General features: G+C 53.0%; 3 protein-coding genes across 4 annotated transcripts; 1 reads left to right on the top strand and 2 right to left on the bottom strand.

Moving 5' to 3' along the window:
* Window positions 1–284: 284 nt before the first annotated feature.
* Window positions 285–4,653, top strand: B3GNT4 (UDP-GlcNAc:betaGal beta-1,3-N-acetylglucosaminyltransferase 4). Its single transcript, XM_074205528.1, has 2 exons — window positions 285–362; window positions 2,564–4,653. Exon 2 carries the CDS (start codon window positions 2,589–2,591, stop codon window positions 3,675–3,677), a length of 1,089 nt encoding a protein of 362 aa, XP_074061629.1. The 5' UTR covers window positions 285–362; window positions 2,564–2,588; the 3' UTR covers window positions 3,678–4,653.
* Window positions 4,118–10,675, bottom strand: DIABLO (diablo IAP-binding mitochondrial protein). 2 transcript variants are annotated; one of them, XM_074205529.1, is made up of 6 exons: window positions 10,440–10,675; window positions 9,503–9,623; window positions 7,597–7,728; window positions 6,815–6,925; window positions 6,544–6,640; window positions 4,118–4,993 (listed from the first exon to the last, which is right to left on the bottom strand). In XM_074205529.1, exons 1-6 carry the CDS (start codon window positions 10,487–10,489, stop codon window positions 4,758–4,760), a joined length of 747 nt encoding a protein of 248 aa, XP_074061630.1. In that variant the 5' UTR covers window positions 10,490–10,675; the 3' UTR covers window positions 4,118–4,757. The 2 variants fall into 2 exon arrangements, with proteins under 2 accessions (XP_074061630.1, XP_074061631.1); XM_074205530.1 differs by lacking the exon at window positions 10,440–10,675 and adding an exon at window positions 9,717–10,380.
* Window positions 10,676–11,098: 423 nt separating this feature from the next.
* LOC141501513 (uncharacterized) lies at window positions 11,099–11,308 on the bottom strand. Its single transcript, XM_074205527.1, has one exon. It carries the CDS (start codon window positions 11,299–11,301, stop codon window positions 11,167–11,169), a length of 135 nt encoding a protein of 44 aa, XP_074061628.1. The 5' UTR covers window positions 11,302–11,308; the 3' UTR covers window positions 11,099–11,166.
* Between the last annotated feature and the right edge of the window lie 1,718 nt (window positions 11,309–13,026).

The raw sequence follows: 13,026 nt of genomic DNA, 5'->3' as shown, positions 1-13,026 counted from the left end.
GCCCCGCGGCCCCGCCTCCCCGCCCCGCGGCCCCGCCTCCCCGCCTCCCGCCCGCCCCGGGCCCGGGCTCCAGCCTTTGCCGCGCTTTTGCAGCCCGGGCCCGGCTCAGGCGCGCGGCCCCCTCCACCCTCCGGGCTCCGCGTCCCGGGCTACCCCGAGGGCTGGGGGCGGCCGAGCCGCTGGGGGGCGTGGCTCCCCGCGCGTTGCCCGGGCGACCCCGGCTCGGGGGCTCTCATTGGCCGCCTGGGGCCCCGCCCCGTCCCCGCCCCCGCCCCGCCCCCGCTGGCCCGGGAATCCCCGCAGAGCTCCCCGCCCTCCTCTCCCCGCACAGGTGCCGGCCGAGTGCATGAGCCGCGGGCCAGGTAGGGGCGCGGGGCGGGGGCGCTCGGGGCAGCCCGGACCTGGGGTGGGGGGGATGCCGGGCGCCCCCTCGGGGCGCACCTCCCTGGGCTGCCCGCCCCCCGGAGGGCCCCTTCCTGGCGGGGGGCCAGCGGCTTTTGTCCTCTCTGGACCCCCGCTGGATGGGCGGGGGCCGGGGCCCGGGGCCCGGTCTCTGCGGCCGCTGCGGCGGAGGAGCGGTCAGCCGGTCCCGGAGGGGCTTCGGAAGCTCACCGCACCTCGCGGCCCCAGGGGCGCCCCGGCCTCGGACCCCTCCCGCCCTCCCTGGGAAATCCTCCGGTTTGGGACTGGCGGGGCTGGGGGTCGGGGCCTCCTCCCGTTGCTGCAGCTCCCGGGCTTCCCCCTCCTTATCTGTAAGATGAGATCCCCGGAGCTGGAAGAAACCTCAGAAGCCGCCTACTCCAGCAACTCCCCCAGCTGAGAAGCCCCAAGAGGCAGCCCTGGGGCGTCAGGGGAGAAACGGCCCCGCGTCTGGGGAGGTGACACAGCTCAAGGCTGTCTCCTCAGGAGCATCCCCTGCTTTGCTCCGGCCCAGATCAGATCGGCCATTAAAGCTGCGGTCTGCAGGGCCTGCCTCACTTCCACTCTCCCAGGCCATATGCCCTCGCAGAGAGAGTATTCGAGAAGGGTTTGCTGAACTGAACTGACTGGGGCATCCTCTCCTGGCTCTTGCTCCTGTTCCCTCCACTCCAACTGCTCCCCTGTTCTCCCCTCCCCTCCCCCAGCCTCTGCCCATCAAAAGCCCACTGTCTTTCAAGGGTCAGTAAAAAGGCCGCCTTTGTGAAACCTTTCCCAGCCTGTGGATCTCTTTCTCCTCTCCCTCCCTCCTCTCCCCCCTCCAGCTCCTCTGTGACTTGTTTTTAATCCGTCAGTGTGATTTGGGTTTGGGGACCTGAGGCCTATTCATCTCCCTGTCTGCACTCTCTGCGCCTTGCCCTGGCCCTTGTTTTTCCAATGTTTGTAGAAGGAATTGACCCGATCGATCTCGCCTCTTCTGAATCACAGAAGTTGACTTAACTGTCGAGTCAATAAACCTAGATGAAGCACCTGCTAAGGGCCTGCCACTGGGCTCAGTGCAGAGATACAAAGGAAGGCAAAAGACAGTCTCTGCCATTAAAGGAGCTCATGCTCTAATGGAATAGACAGTCAAACAGCTTTGTTCACACAAGACCCATACGGGCTAAAATGGAGATGATTAAAAGAGTCCTCAGCATAAAGGGGAAAGCAGGGTTCTTGAAGAGAGGTTTTTAGCTAGGACTTAGGGAAGTCAGAGGCAGAGATGACCAGAGAATTCTAGACAAGGGGACAACCAGTGAAAACATTCGAAGTCAGGAGATGGCATGTGGAATAGCATTCCAAATAAAATAGGTCTGTGACCTTGTTGACTCTAGTCTGCTTGGACCTTAAACTCAGAGCTCATCAGATACTGCTCCTAGATCCCTGTAGTTGGATTTCTTGGGTTTGTGTTTAGAGCTGCTACAAGAGAAGGGAACTGCCATTTGGACTTAGAGCCAACTCGGGTGTCTCATGTGTCCATCTCTGCTGCCACTGCATCTCAGCCCTAACCCAGTGTGCAGCAATCGAACCAGAAGTCAGGTCAGGAAAATGCCTCATATTAAACAAAAACCAGGACTCACTGGTAAAAACCTGAGGCTCGGAGCAAACCATAATCCAAATCTTAAATCTTCAGAATCACAAAGTTCAAGTTAAACATGAATTCATTTACCAAAAGCAAGATCCAAAAGATTTCCTTTCAGGTCTAAAAGGAACAAGTTTTATGTTAGGAAATGAAACACTTCCTTAAAGTCTCAGTGGGGAATAAGCTTTAAAGAATTTCATTATCCATCAGAGAGCATACAGATGTAAGCATATCCACGAGGGGTTATTAAGGAAAGTTAATTCAATAAACCTTTTTTGAGTGCCTACTTTTGCCAAAGAGGATCTTTTGGTTATGTTTCAGCCTTCTGAAATCAACAGTGTAGTGTTTAGAGCTTGCAGCTCCCAGCTCAGCTCTCAGTGTAGAGAATAGTCTGAAAGCTCCATGATTTCTCATGATTTTCTACTTATTCTTGGAGTATCCTTCATGGAACTCAGGGAATTTTTTTATAAGCCACTGAGCAGCCCAGTTGGATTCTTTGCTCACAAAGCTTTCTTTTCTCTGCAGGGTTGAGGGCCATTCAGGCCTCGAGATGTCCCGTAGACTTGGTTGGCTTGCTTTGTACAGTCTGTCAGTGACACTCTTCACATGTCTTCTCTTTTTGAAAAAGGAGGCCAAGCCAGCACTACCTCCTGTGGCCCCACGGCAGGTAGGGCGCCCTTTGGGGAGGCATCCCTTCTGGGCACCCCCAGTATCCCATCGCAGCCTGTGTCTACCCAATTCTGAAGTGACCAATGCATCCTCCATCCTGCCTATTCGTCATCGCCTCTTTCTGACCTATAAGCACTGCCGGAACTTCTCTACCCTGTTACAGCCCACAGGCTGCCCTGCTGACACCTTTCTCCTGCTGGCAATCAAATCACTGCCTGCTCACGTGGACCGACGTGCAGCCATCCGAAGCACCTGGGGCCGAGTTAGGGCCCAGAGTAGGGGGCAGCAGTTAAAACTAGTATTTCTCTTGGGAGTAGGGGGAACTTCCCCACCCCCTCAGTTGTTGGTTTATGAAAGTCAGGAATTTGATGACATTTTACAGTGGAACTTCACTGAAGACTTTTTCAACTTGACTTTGAAGGAGCTTCATTTCCAAAGGTGGCTGGCCACCAGCTGTCCACAGGCCCAGTTTGTTCTCAAAGGGGATGATGATGTCTTTGTCCATGTACCCAATGTCCTGGAGTTCTTAGAAGGGCAAGATCCCACCCAGGATCTCTTTGTGGGGGATGTGATCAGTGAAGCCCTGCCTAACAGAAACACTAGGGTCAAGTATTTCATCCCCCCTTCCATGTATCGGGCTCGCCACTACCCACCCTATGCGGGAGGCGGAGGTTATGTGATGTCCCAGGCAACCTTTCGAGGGCTCCAGACTGCTGTGGAGGAAGTGGACTTATTTCCCATCGATGATGTTTTTGTGGGGATGTGCCTGAAGAAACTAGGAGTGAAGCCAACGCATCATGCAGGATTCAAGACCTTTGGGATTCGTCGACCTCTGGACCCCCTGGACCCTTGTCTGTACAAGGGGCTGCTGCTGGTACACCGTCTCAGCCCCCTGGAGATGTGGACTACCTGGGCTTTGGTGAAGGATGAGGGCCTGAGGTGTGCTGCCCTTCCCAATCTGGCCCAATAGACTGGCTGAGGAAGTGTGTGAGAGGTTCAGTAGTGTTTAGAGGCTAGTAGAGAATTTTGCTACTGGTTACTTTCTATAAAAATGGAGAGCTTTCAAACTAATGTAGCTTAATGGGAAATCATGTCCTATATTGTTTCCTTTAACTTTTGATTAAAAACACACAAAAAGAGCCTCACTAATGGATGGGAGAATCTTGAATGGGGCCAGTAGCCCCAGAGTTTATCTCAACGAAGCTCCATCTTCTCCATCAAAGCATAAGTTTTTAAAGAAACAAGTGGGCTCCAGGTAAGGAAAGGCTTTTTTACAATCCCCAGATGTGGTTTAACTCTGGATAGCTTCATTCCAGACAGATAAATCTTGCTAGTAATTTACATATACTAGTGCCCCCCACCAAATTGAGACTACTAAAAGGAAACAAAGCAACACAAGGTAGGCAGATGTTTCATCTAAGTGACTCCTGTTTCATTATCAAGTACAAACACATTACATGAAGTACCTTTCCCAATGGTGCAGCCAGGCCTCACAAGGCCAGGCCAGGCACTTATCTTAGCCACACTTAAGACTAAAGGTAAGACAGGTCAAAGAGGGCATGAACTTTTAAAAAACAAAAACTACAAACAGGACCCCCCCCCCCCCCAACTCACATTCCCCCAAGAGGGAACCAATGCTTAAATAACTTATATTTGAAAACCTGAATAGGGTTGAAAATGGAGGATAACATTACTTAAACTAGTAAGAGGGCTACAATCCCCTGGCCCCCAGGTGATTAAGGGAGGTTGAGTTTCTATCCAGGAAAAAACTCAAGAAAGGCAGCTTTCATACCTTGAAATGTTTAAAAGATGTATGTAGCTAGATGGCCAAGAACACTACTCATTTGGTGATCCAAATTGGAGATGAGGTGAATGGGATCTCTGGGGCTCACAGAACTTGGAACCTGCTGCCTAACTCAGAAAAGGTATTATAACTAGCCCCCCCCCCCCCCCCCCCAGCCTGGCTTCCTCCACTTTTCTAATTTTGTTTTCAAAGGCAATCAAGGTAACCACATTCACAGTGTTAGTGCCCATGGGGAGAGGCGCCTCCTCAGTCCTCCCTTAAGTAGGCCTCTTCTTCAGGGTCTGTCAGCAGAGATCCCCCAATGCCTGGACTCTGGGTTGAAGCCCCTTCTTCCTGCTCCTCTTGGCGTTTGGAGCATAGCTCTTCAGTCTGGGCCTCAGCCAACTTGGTCTCGGCTGTCTGTGAGAGTTGGCGCACTTCCTGAACTTGAGTCTTCACCAGCTGAACATGATTTCGAGCAGTGACTGAGGCCTGATCGGCACCTGGAAACAGAGCAACTTCAGTCAGCAGCAGCAGAGATGAGAAATGCCAAATTGGCTCATGAACAAGTAAAGCTTCCAGGTGAAAACAACACAAAAGCACGGCAGCCCAAACAGGGCCAAAGAATTTTGTTTAGGAACTTGAACTACAATTTGTGTTCCCTTGGAACACTATTCTTCATATCACTCCTAGGCCATGGCCACTCTCTCCCCCTCGCCCAGCGATACCCCGCCCCCCCAGGTGTCCAGGACTCCCAAGTCCCTCCTTCCCAGGGGCTGCTGTTTACAGATAGAAGAGGCTCAGCAAACTGGTCTCCTTTCTCTGGCTAATCTTTTTTAACAATCAAGGTATTTCCCTATAAATGATAACAGCATCTTCCTTCAGCACCTCTGAAAGCACAGTAAAAAAGTGCTTCCTGTGCCACTTGGGTTAGCTAATGGAAAATAGAACCCGACGTGTCCTGCCACACTTGTTAATGTTACTTTTGGGACTCCCTCTGATGTCAAGCTGCAGACCAAGGTTCAGACTCCCTTATTTCTTTGTACCATTAAAGGGTTCTCAACCTGATTTTATACTTGCAAAATGGGGGTAATAATCTGTGATGATCATCTTGTGAAGAAAGGCTCTTTGAAGACAAAGGAATATAGTAATGAGCGTTGTGAGCAGAAGTGGTGGCTTCTGGGTGAGAAAACAAGCTCTGAGACCTTAAGTGACTTCCAAGACATGCCTTAAGATGGACAAAGTAAGGCCTTTATATCTGATTCTCATGCTCTTCCCACAAGCCATACTGCCTGTCACAAGAAAATTCTAGTCATTTTCACAGAATAATAATATAATCTGGAAGGAGCTATTACTAACTAATTGTCTGACTTGGGGCAAATCTCTTCCCCTCTCTGGACCTCAGTTTCCTACTCTATAAGAGGAGCTCAGGAGGCCTTAGTCAGCTCTCAGATCCTTTCAAGTTCTAAAATGTTATGTGTGGCCCAGTTCTTCAGACTGCTCAGGCCCAATTCCTAAGATCCTCATGTCCAATTACCTGGTTAATGTCCTAGCTCTGCTGATAGCTGTATTCACAGAAGGGACATAATGCTCTTCATTAGAACTAAACTCTTCCTCCAGCTCACCCTGCCCAAGAGCAAAGGTTTTGCTTTTAAACACATTCAGCACACAAAGACTGCAGATTTGCTCAAAGCACCACCTGGGATGGCACTCAGGGTAGGCCTTAGGCATCAATTCTCTAACTTACTGTGTGAGCAACTTTCCTTTTAATTTTTTTTAGGGGGGGGGGGAGTTCCTCCATGAATTTGACTTTCTCTGAATGGTCAGGTGATGCTCTCTGTCCCTGGCAGGAAATGGTTCTTGGTTACACTCTCAGGCTGTTGGGAAGGCTCCATGCCAGAGGGGAGGCAGCAGCCAAGGTTCCCATTACACCATCAGTCTCCTCTCCACACTAAGAGGACGAAGCTGCCATACTCCAAACTTCGATAAAAATTTGCCTGTCCTTAGCTGAGGATGGGTGGGGTGTCTTGGAATCCTGCTGCTGGCTGCATACCTGACTGATAGGCTGCTTCTGCTGCCATCTCGGAGAGACTCACAGCAGTCATCCAGGCTGTTTCGAGCTTTAAATACTCTTCCTGCTTTGAAGACATCTGAAAATCAAAGCAAATATTTCAACTGGGAAAAGTAGAAAGACAGTAGAAGTGACTTCCTTAAGATGCAAGTTTATTGGAAGATAGTGGTGAGGTAACTCAATTTCACAGTTTGTAGCCTGGAGGAAATGGAAATGGTGACAACTACAAATTAGGTTTGGGAATTTTTTTCACCTCAACTCTGGCTCCTATGATCACCTGCCACACTGCATCTTCCTCTTGAGAATTCATTTTCCCAATTAAACTTGAGTATTGTCGATAGAGAGACACTAACGTGTAAACAGCCTGCAAGAAAAGAGATGAGTTGGTTTAAAAGGATCTCAGCAGGATGGTCAGATCAGAACTCGTAAATTTTTTAAAAAATTCACTAAGTGCCTAATAAGGGGAAAGCTCTGCATGAGTTACCTGGGACATAAAGCCAAAAATGAAATGGTTCTTGTCTACAGGAAACTGCCCTTGCATTAAGGCCAAGTACTGGAATGTTTTCATTAAAGAGGAAACCAATAGTTAGCTTGGATGCCATCAGGCCAAGGCCGAGGGCAACATCTTCAGAGTTTTGCCGAGTTTAATGTTAAGCAGCCAGATTCTATCTTTCTCTAGAGATTTTCATGTGCAAGAAATAGCTTTTGACTAATACCAGGTCTTCTGGTAGTCAATTAGAGGATTTTCCAAGAGCCAATTAATGGCTAATCCAGGCCTTAAGCTTTTCTTCCTTATCCTCATTCCTATTTCCAATCTCTAGTCTCTATCAAGATGTAGTTTCACTAGAGGAGGGGAAAATGCAGAATTGTCAATGCTAATATTTGTTTGCTAACAATTTAGGACAATAAAGTCAAAGCTGATAGACAAAAGAAGCCATGAATCTTTTCCTTTTCCTGATCCATGCTAAGTCTTTACTTCACAGATTTAGATAAATCACAGGTGGTTGTAAATAGCTCCAATGAGAACAAACTTACCCTAGTGTACTCTGTGATGGCTTCAATCAATGCATATGTTGTTTGTGAAAGAAAGGTGGAGGTACTGTCAGTCACCATGGAAACTGCTCTCCTCATCAGTGCTTCATTACTAAGAGAGTATGTGTCTGTCCTCTGAAAAACAAAGTGTTTGCATTTAGGGGAAGGTTCCTGTTCCAACTCTTGTCCATAAGAAAGCAAAGACATTAGAGGCCATTTAAAGATTGGTCCTCAGAGCTGTCAAGCCTTTAACACAAAAACCCAAGGACATGAGAAACAAACTTTTTCCTAAATGTGAATCTCCTGAATAAGGCACCAGAATACTTTTCTGAAAAGTAAAAGGCAAACAGTTAATAATAATATTTAAACAACAGATATTTATGTTTGTATATATTTCATACACAACAATACTAAGTTATAGCACAGAAGCTTAGGGAAACCACTTGATCCATCAGGTCAAAAAAAAAAAATCACATCATCCAGATGTGACAGCATATGCTTGCAATCCCTGTTATCATGGAGGCTGAGGCTAGTGATTTTTTGAGGTTAGTAGTTTTGAGTTATAGTGGGCTAAGCCAGTTTGGTGTTCACACTATGTCTAGCACCAATCTGGTGAGCTCTTGGGACTTGGTGGTTGAGCTTTGTGTTGATCAGTAGTAGCATCAGACCTGTAAGTGCTCAGTCTTTCCAAGATAGGCCCAGTCCAAACACTCTTCACCCCAATAATCCCCTTTCCTCACACTGGAGAGAAAGAGAAATAGCCAGATTAAGTTAAACACTGATAATAGTTGAGCCAGGTCATAGATGACTGGGACTGCCTTACTGAATGGTTGCTGTTCTGGTCATGCTTTGCATTCCACTTGGCTTTTCCTTATCAACATGTTTTTTCCCTTTGCTATTTTTAGTGTAGCTTAAAACAACTGGCTGATGAAAGTAGTTGTAATATGTTGTCTGACCTTTGGGGCTTGATTTCTCCTGATTTCTCAGGAGTCTTATGGAATTGTAACATGTAACCCACAATGTGAGAAATAAAAGCTACTTTACTGTACAATATGGACACCATTCTATTCAGCAAATATTGGTGGTACTTTCAACACCATCTGAATTACTTTGGGAAGAGTAGGAAAAAGTCATGTGGTCTTCACACAAATGACTCACACACACAAAAGACTGCATCAGTATAAACAAGGGCCAAAATAAATGAGCAGTCAAGAAGTCAATCAATACAGATTGTAGTTACTGAGGGAAGGTATTATGGAGGGCCAGCCTTGAACTGGTCCAGGAATGATGGGTAGATCTTGAATAGGGGGCAGCTAGGTGGTGCAGTGGATAGGGCACTGGGCCTGGAGTCAGGAGTACCTGAGTTCAAATCCGGCCTCAGACACTACCTAGCTGTGTGGCTTTGGGCAAGCCACTTAACCCTATTGCCTTGCAAAAGACCTAAAAAAAATTAAATTAAATTAAAAAATAAAAAAATAGATCTTGGATAGGCAGAAAAGAAAGTCAGAATCAATTAGGTGTTTTCAAACATCAATGATGAGGCAATCCAAGCTAGAAGATAGGGTTCATGTAAGGGTCCATGTAAGGAAGTAGTGAGAGATTGGAGAGGGAACTAGATGGAATTTTGGAACTTAGGTTTTGAATTCCAGTAAGAATTTGGACTGAATTACACAGGTAAGAAGGTTTTCTAGGAGACCAACCAATCAGTACACAAGCATTTATAAAATGCTAATGTGCCAAACACTGGAATAATGCCATTAGGAATAAACGTTTCACTCAAACCTTACTGCAAAGGGATAGAGCCACAATATTAAGTCAGTGCTTCAATACCTCATGAGATCTGAATTCAACAAACATTTATTGAATGTTTTTGCTCAAGGTGCTAAAGCCACCAAGTATAATCACCTACCTGTACTACGGGAACTGCACACAGGGTTACTCCCAAGCCCACTGCCATTGTTCTGTGCCAGGGTCTCACCAAATCTGTGAAACGGCATCTCCTTGACTTTACTATCACTGGAACACTCCACCTGTAAGTCAGAAATATTATGAATCCATCTGTAAAAGGACTTTTTGATTATTTTGGGGGGAGATAGACATATTAGCTCTTTCTCCTTGCTTACCCTGCTCAAGTTCCTCTAACCAATACCAATCCAATATGTTCCTAGTCATTTAAAAAAAGTCGCCAACCTGAAATGTTACCAAGAGTGTACCGTAATAAGTATTCTAAGTCCCGGGGGGGGGGGGGCAGCCAAAGGCAAGACCTTCCAGAGGAACAGAGGTGCCCCGGGGGCTCCCAGGTTAGGAAAAAGCAGCCAGGTGTTAATTTTCCTGAGCCTAACAAGCGGTGAGAGTCGGCCGGGGCTGTGGGCAGCGCCAGAGCAACGCTCTACGGGGGCTCCCACCGCCCATCGGGTCAGGCCGCCGACAGTGACCCTTGGGCAGTCAGGTTCGGCGTCCAGTGGACCGCTCTCGCTGGGCCGCTGGGCCTCGGCTTCCTCGTCTGCGCCGCCGCCAACACGGGGGCTGCGAGGCTTTGGACGCCCGGGAGCTGGCTTCCTCCTCGGGCAAGCCAACGGAACGAGCCCGCGCTGCCGCCCCCCGGGGCTGGGGTGGGGTCATGGTGGGCAAACGCGGGGCCGAACAGGGCTGACTCGGGGGCGCCGTGCCGGGGCGCGGGGAGCCGCAGAACGGGCGGTAACGGCCGGGGCTGCTCCCGGGCCGGCCTCCGCCCTCCAAGCGCGGCCTAGACAAGTCGGGGGCCGAGCGGGATCCCCGGGGAGCTGCCGCAGCCCCGCCGTGGCGGGGGCCGGACCCCGCTGCCGCTCCGCGCGCGGCCTCAGTACCTGAGGAAGGAGCCGATGCCGCGCAGGACCGAGCTCCTCAGAGCCGCCATTCCACCGCGGGCCGCGGGAGCCGGAAGTGACGCGTCAGCGAGGCCGGCGCTGATAGGACGAGAGGGCTCGGCCCCGCCTTGGGGGTGGGGCTCCGCGGGCACGCCCCCCGGGGCGCACGCGGCTGTGCGCCCCGCCCCTCGTAGAAACCAGAGGGGGAGGGGCGTGGCGGGGCCCGGGGGCTGCCGGGGCGGGGGGGGGGCAGGGGAGGGAGAAGGGCACGCGTGGCCGTGGGTCGCGCCCCGGGGGCGGCAGGAGCGCTCGCGCCCCGGGAGGCGGGGAGGGGGAGGAGCTCCGCGGCGAGCCCCGCCCCGGGAGGCGGGGAGGGGAGGAGCTCCGGGAGCCCCGCCCCGGGAGGCGGGGAGGGGAGGAGCTCCGGGAGCCCCGCCCCGCCCCGCCCCGCCCCAAGAGGTGGGGAGGGGAGGAGCTCCGGGAGCCCCGCCCCGGGAGGCGGGGAGGGGAGGAGCTCCGGGAGCCCCGCCCCGGGAGGCGGGGAGGGGAGGAGCTCCGGGAGCCCCGCCCCAGGGAGGCGAGGAGGGGAGGAGCTCCGGGAGCCCCGCCCCGGGAGGCGGGGAGGGGAAGCCCCCCCCGCGCCGGCTCTAGGCCCGGGCCGGCCGGTCCCGGGGGCGCGCTGCCCCGCGGCGGCAGGGCCGGGCCGGCCCCATGGCGCCCGCGGCCGTCACTTCAGCACCAGCAGGTAGGTGGTCCAGCCGGCCAGCAGCAGCGCCCCGAGCAGCAGCGTGTAGCTGAGCAGCACCAAGGCCAGCAGCGCCCGCAGCGCCCGCAGCGCCCGCAGCGCCCGCGACCCCCGCATCCCGGCCCTGCGGGGGACAGGAGGGGCGGGGCCGAGAGGAGGGGGCGGGGCGGGGGCCAGGAGGAGGGGGAGGGGAGGGGGCGGGGGCGGGGGAGAAGAGGGGCAGCGAGGAGGGGGCGGGGGAGGTGAGGAGGGGGCGGGCCGTGAGGAAGGGGAGAGGAGGGGGGCGGGGCGGGGGCGAGGAGGGGGGCGGGGAGGTGAGGAGGGGCGGGCGGGGCGGGGGCCGTGAGGAGGGGGCGGGGAAGGGGAGAAGGGGGGCCGTGAGGAGGGGGCGGGGCGGGGGAGAAGGGGGGCCGTGAGGAGGGGGCTGCTTGCAGTCCGAGCCCGGCACTTCCCTGGGGAAGGGGCCTCGGGGCCGGGCCGCCGCCGCTCCGCTCCCGCCGCCCCTCCCCGCCCCGCCCGGCCCCCCACCTGCGGTCGGAGCCGGGCCGGGCGGCCCCTCCGGGCGGCGGCCGAACTCTCCGAAGTTGCCTCCCCGGGCTCCGGGCGGAGCGGCGCCAGCCCTGCCAGCCCTGCCAGCCCTGCCAGCCGAGCGAGTGCGCACTGAGCCCGGGGAGGTCCGGCGGCGAGGCGGGGCCTGGGCCTGGGTCCGCCCCCGGCTCCGCGCCCGCCAGTGCCCGGGCCGTGTCTGGCCCCGCCGGGTGTGGTCCGGGCGGCTCCAGCCCAGGGCCGGCCCTCGGGGGGGGGGGGGGAGCGGGGAGAGGCCCCGGTCACAAACTCGGGGCTCACCCAGAGCGGCCTGCCGGGGAAACCAGCACAGCCGCCGGCTGAGCACCCCGTGGGCCCCCGGGGCCGCCCCCAAACACGCCATTAGAGCAGAGGACCCAGGGTCCGCGCCGCGGGGCTGGTCCTGCTGGCACTGGGCACATTGGAAAAGCGGAGACTTGTTTTGACCTTTAAACGAAGAAGCTGTGGGGAGCGGCCAGGCTTGCCTCTGTCTTATCAAGCCCCTTCTCAACCTCATCATCCAGGGGTAAATGGTTTCTTAATTTAATCAGGATCTCTTATTATCAAATTATTGCCTCGCCAGCAGCCAGGCCAAAACCAGGAACAGAGCATTATCAAGTTTTTCAGGAAGCCTGTTAGCAGTAATTGCTCCTCCAGAGACTTGGTCATCCGAAAGGTTTCTCTGTCTGTCCTCCAGGAAAAAACATAAGCCTCTAAGCTTCTAGTAAAGACATCTGGATGGCATCAGATTCTCCCATGGCCGAGTCAGGGCAACAGCCCTTGAATTTGATCATGTTAATGTTTCACCGTGAACTCTTTAACCTCTCCCAAGTTCCCTCCCCAATTTTCCTCCTCTCTTCTATTCCATAAATGGAGTAACTCAAGTACAGGAACACTTAGTGACCCAAAATTCACATCAAACGGTGCTGGAAATGTATGATTCCAAATTGCCCTTCCTGCTACTGGCCACTCTGGCTTCCCCTCTTCTCTTCAAGCCTGCAGGAAAGTTCCCAGCATGGAAGCTAACTTATAACTGGCAATGAACTTGTCATTTATCATCTCAGTGTGGCTGGGGTCGGAGGGGATGAGGGTACTCATGGCCACAAACAGCAGGATGTCTCAGAAGGACTTAAACTTGACCAGATCTCCCTGCCTCCCAAGGCTGCCATTAAAAAAAAAAACCTGTTCTTCTGCACTATTTCCTGTAACCTCTCATCATTCTCAAATTACATTTATTGAGCAGAGCTGTCAGGCACTCCAGTATAAGAAAAACATTCA

Source organism: Macrotis lagotis, chromosome X (assembly GCF_037893015.1).
Source record: "Macrotis lagotis isolate mMagLag1 chromosome X, bilby.v1.9.chrom.fasta, whole genome shotgun sequence".
Lineage (NCBI taxonomy): Eukaryota > Metazoa > Chordata > Mammalia > Peramelemorphia > Peramelidae > Macrotis > Macrotis lagotis.
Note: the sequence above shows the minus strand (reverse complement) of the source record. Positions and strands in the feature narration are given on the sequence as shown.

Coding starts and splice junctions, on each gene's coding strand:
- B3GNT4 (XM_074205528.1), top strand. CDS start 2,589: ATGTCCCGTAGACTTGGTTGGCTTGCTTTGTACAGTCTGTCAGTGACA.
- LOC141501513 (XM_074205527.1), bottom strand. CDS start 11,301: ATGCGGGGGTCGCGGGCGCTGCGGGCGCTGCGGGCGCTGCGGGCGCTG.
- DIABLO (XM_074205529.1), bottom strand. CDS start 10,489: ATGGCGGCTCTGAGGAGCTCGGTCCTGCGCGGCATCGGCTCCTTCCTC. Junction 9,624..10,439: donor GGCATCGGCTCCTTCCTCAG/GTACTGAGGCCG, acceptor TCTGACTTACAG/GTGGAGTGTTCCAGTGATAG. Junction 7,729..9,502: donor GTGCAGTTCCCGTAGTACAG/GTAGGTGATTAT, acceptor TTTGTTTTTCAG/AGGACAGACACATACTCTCT.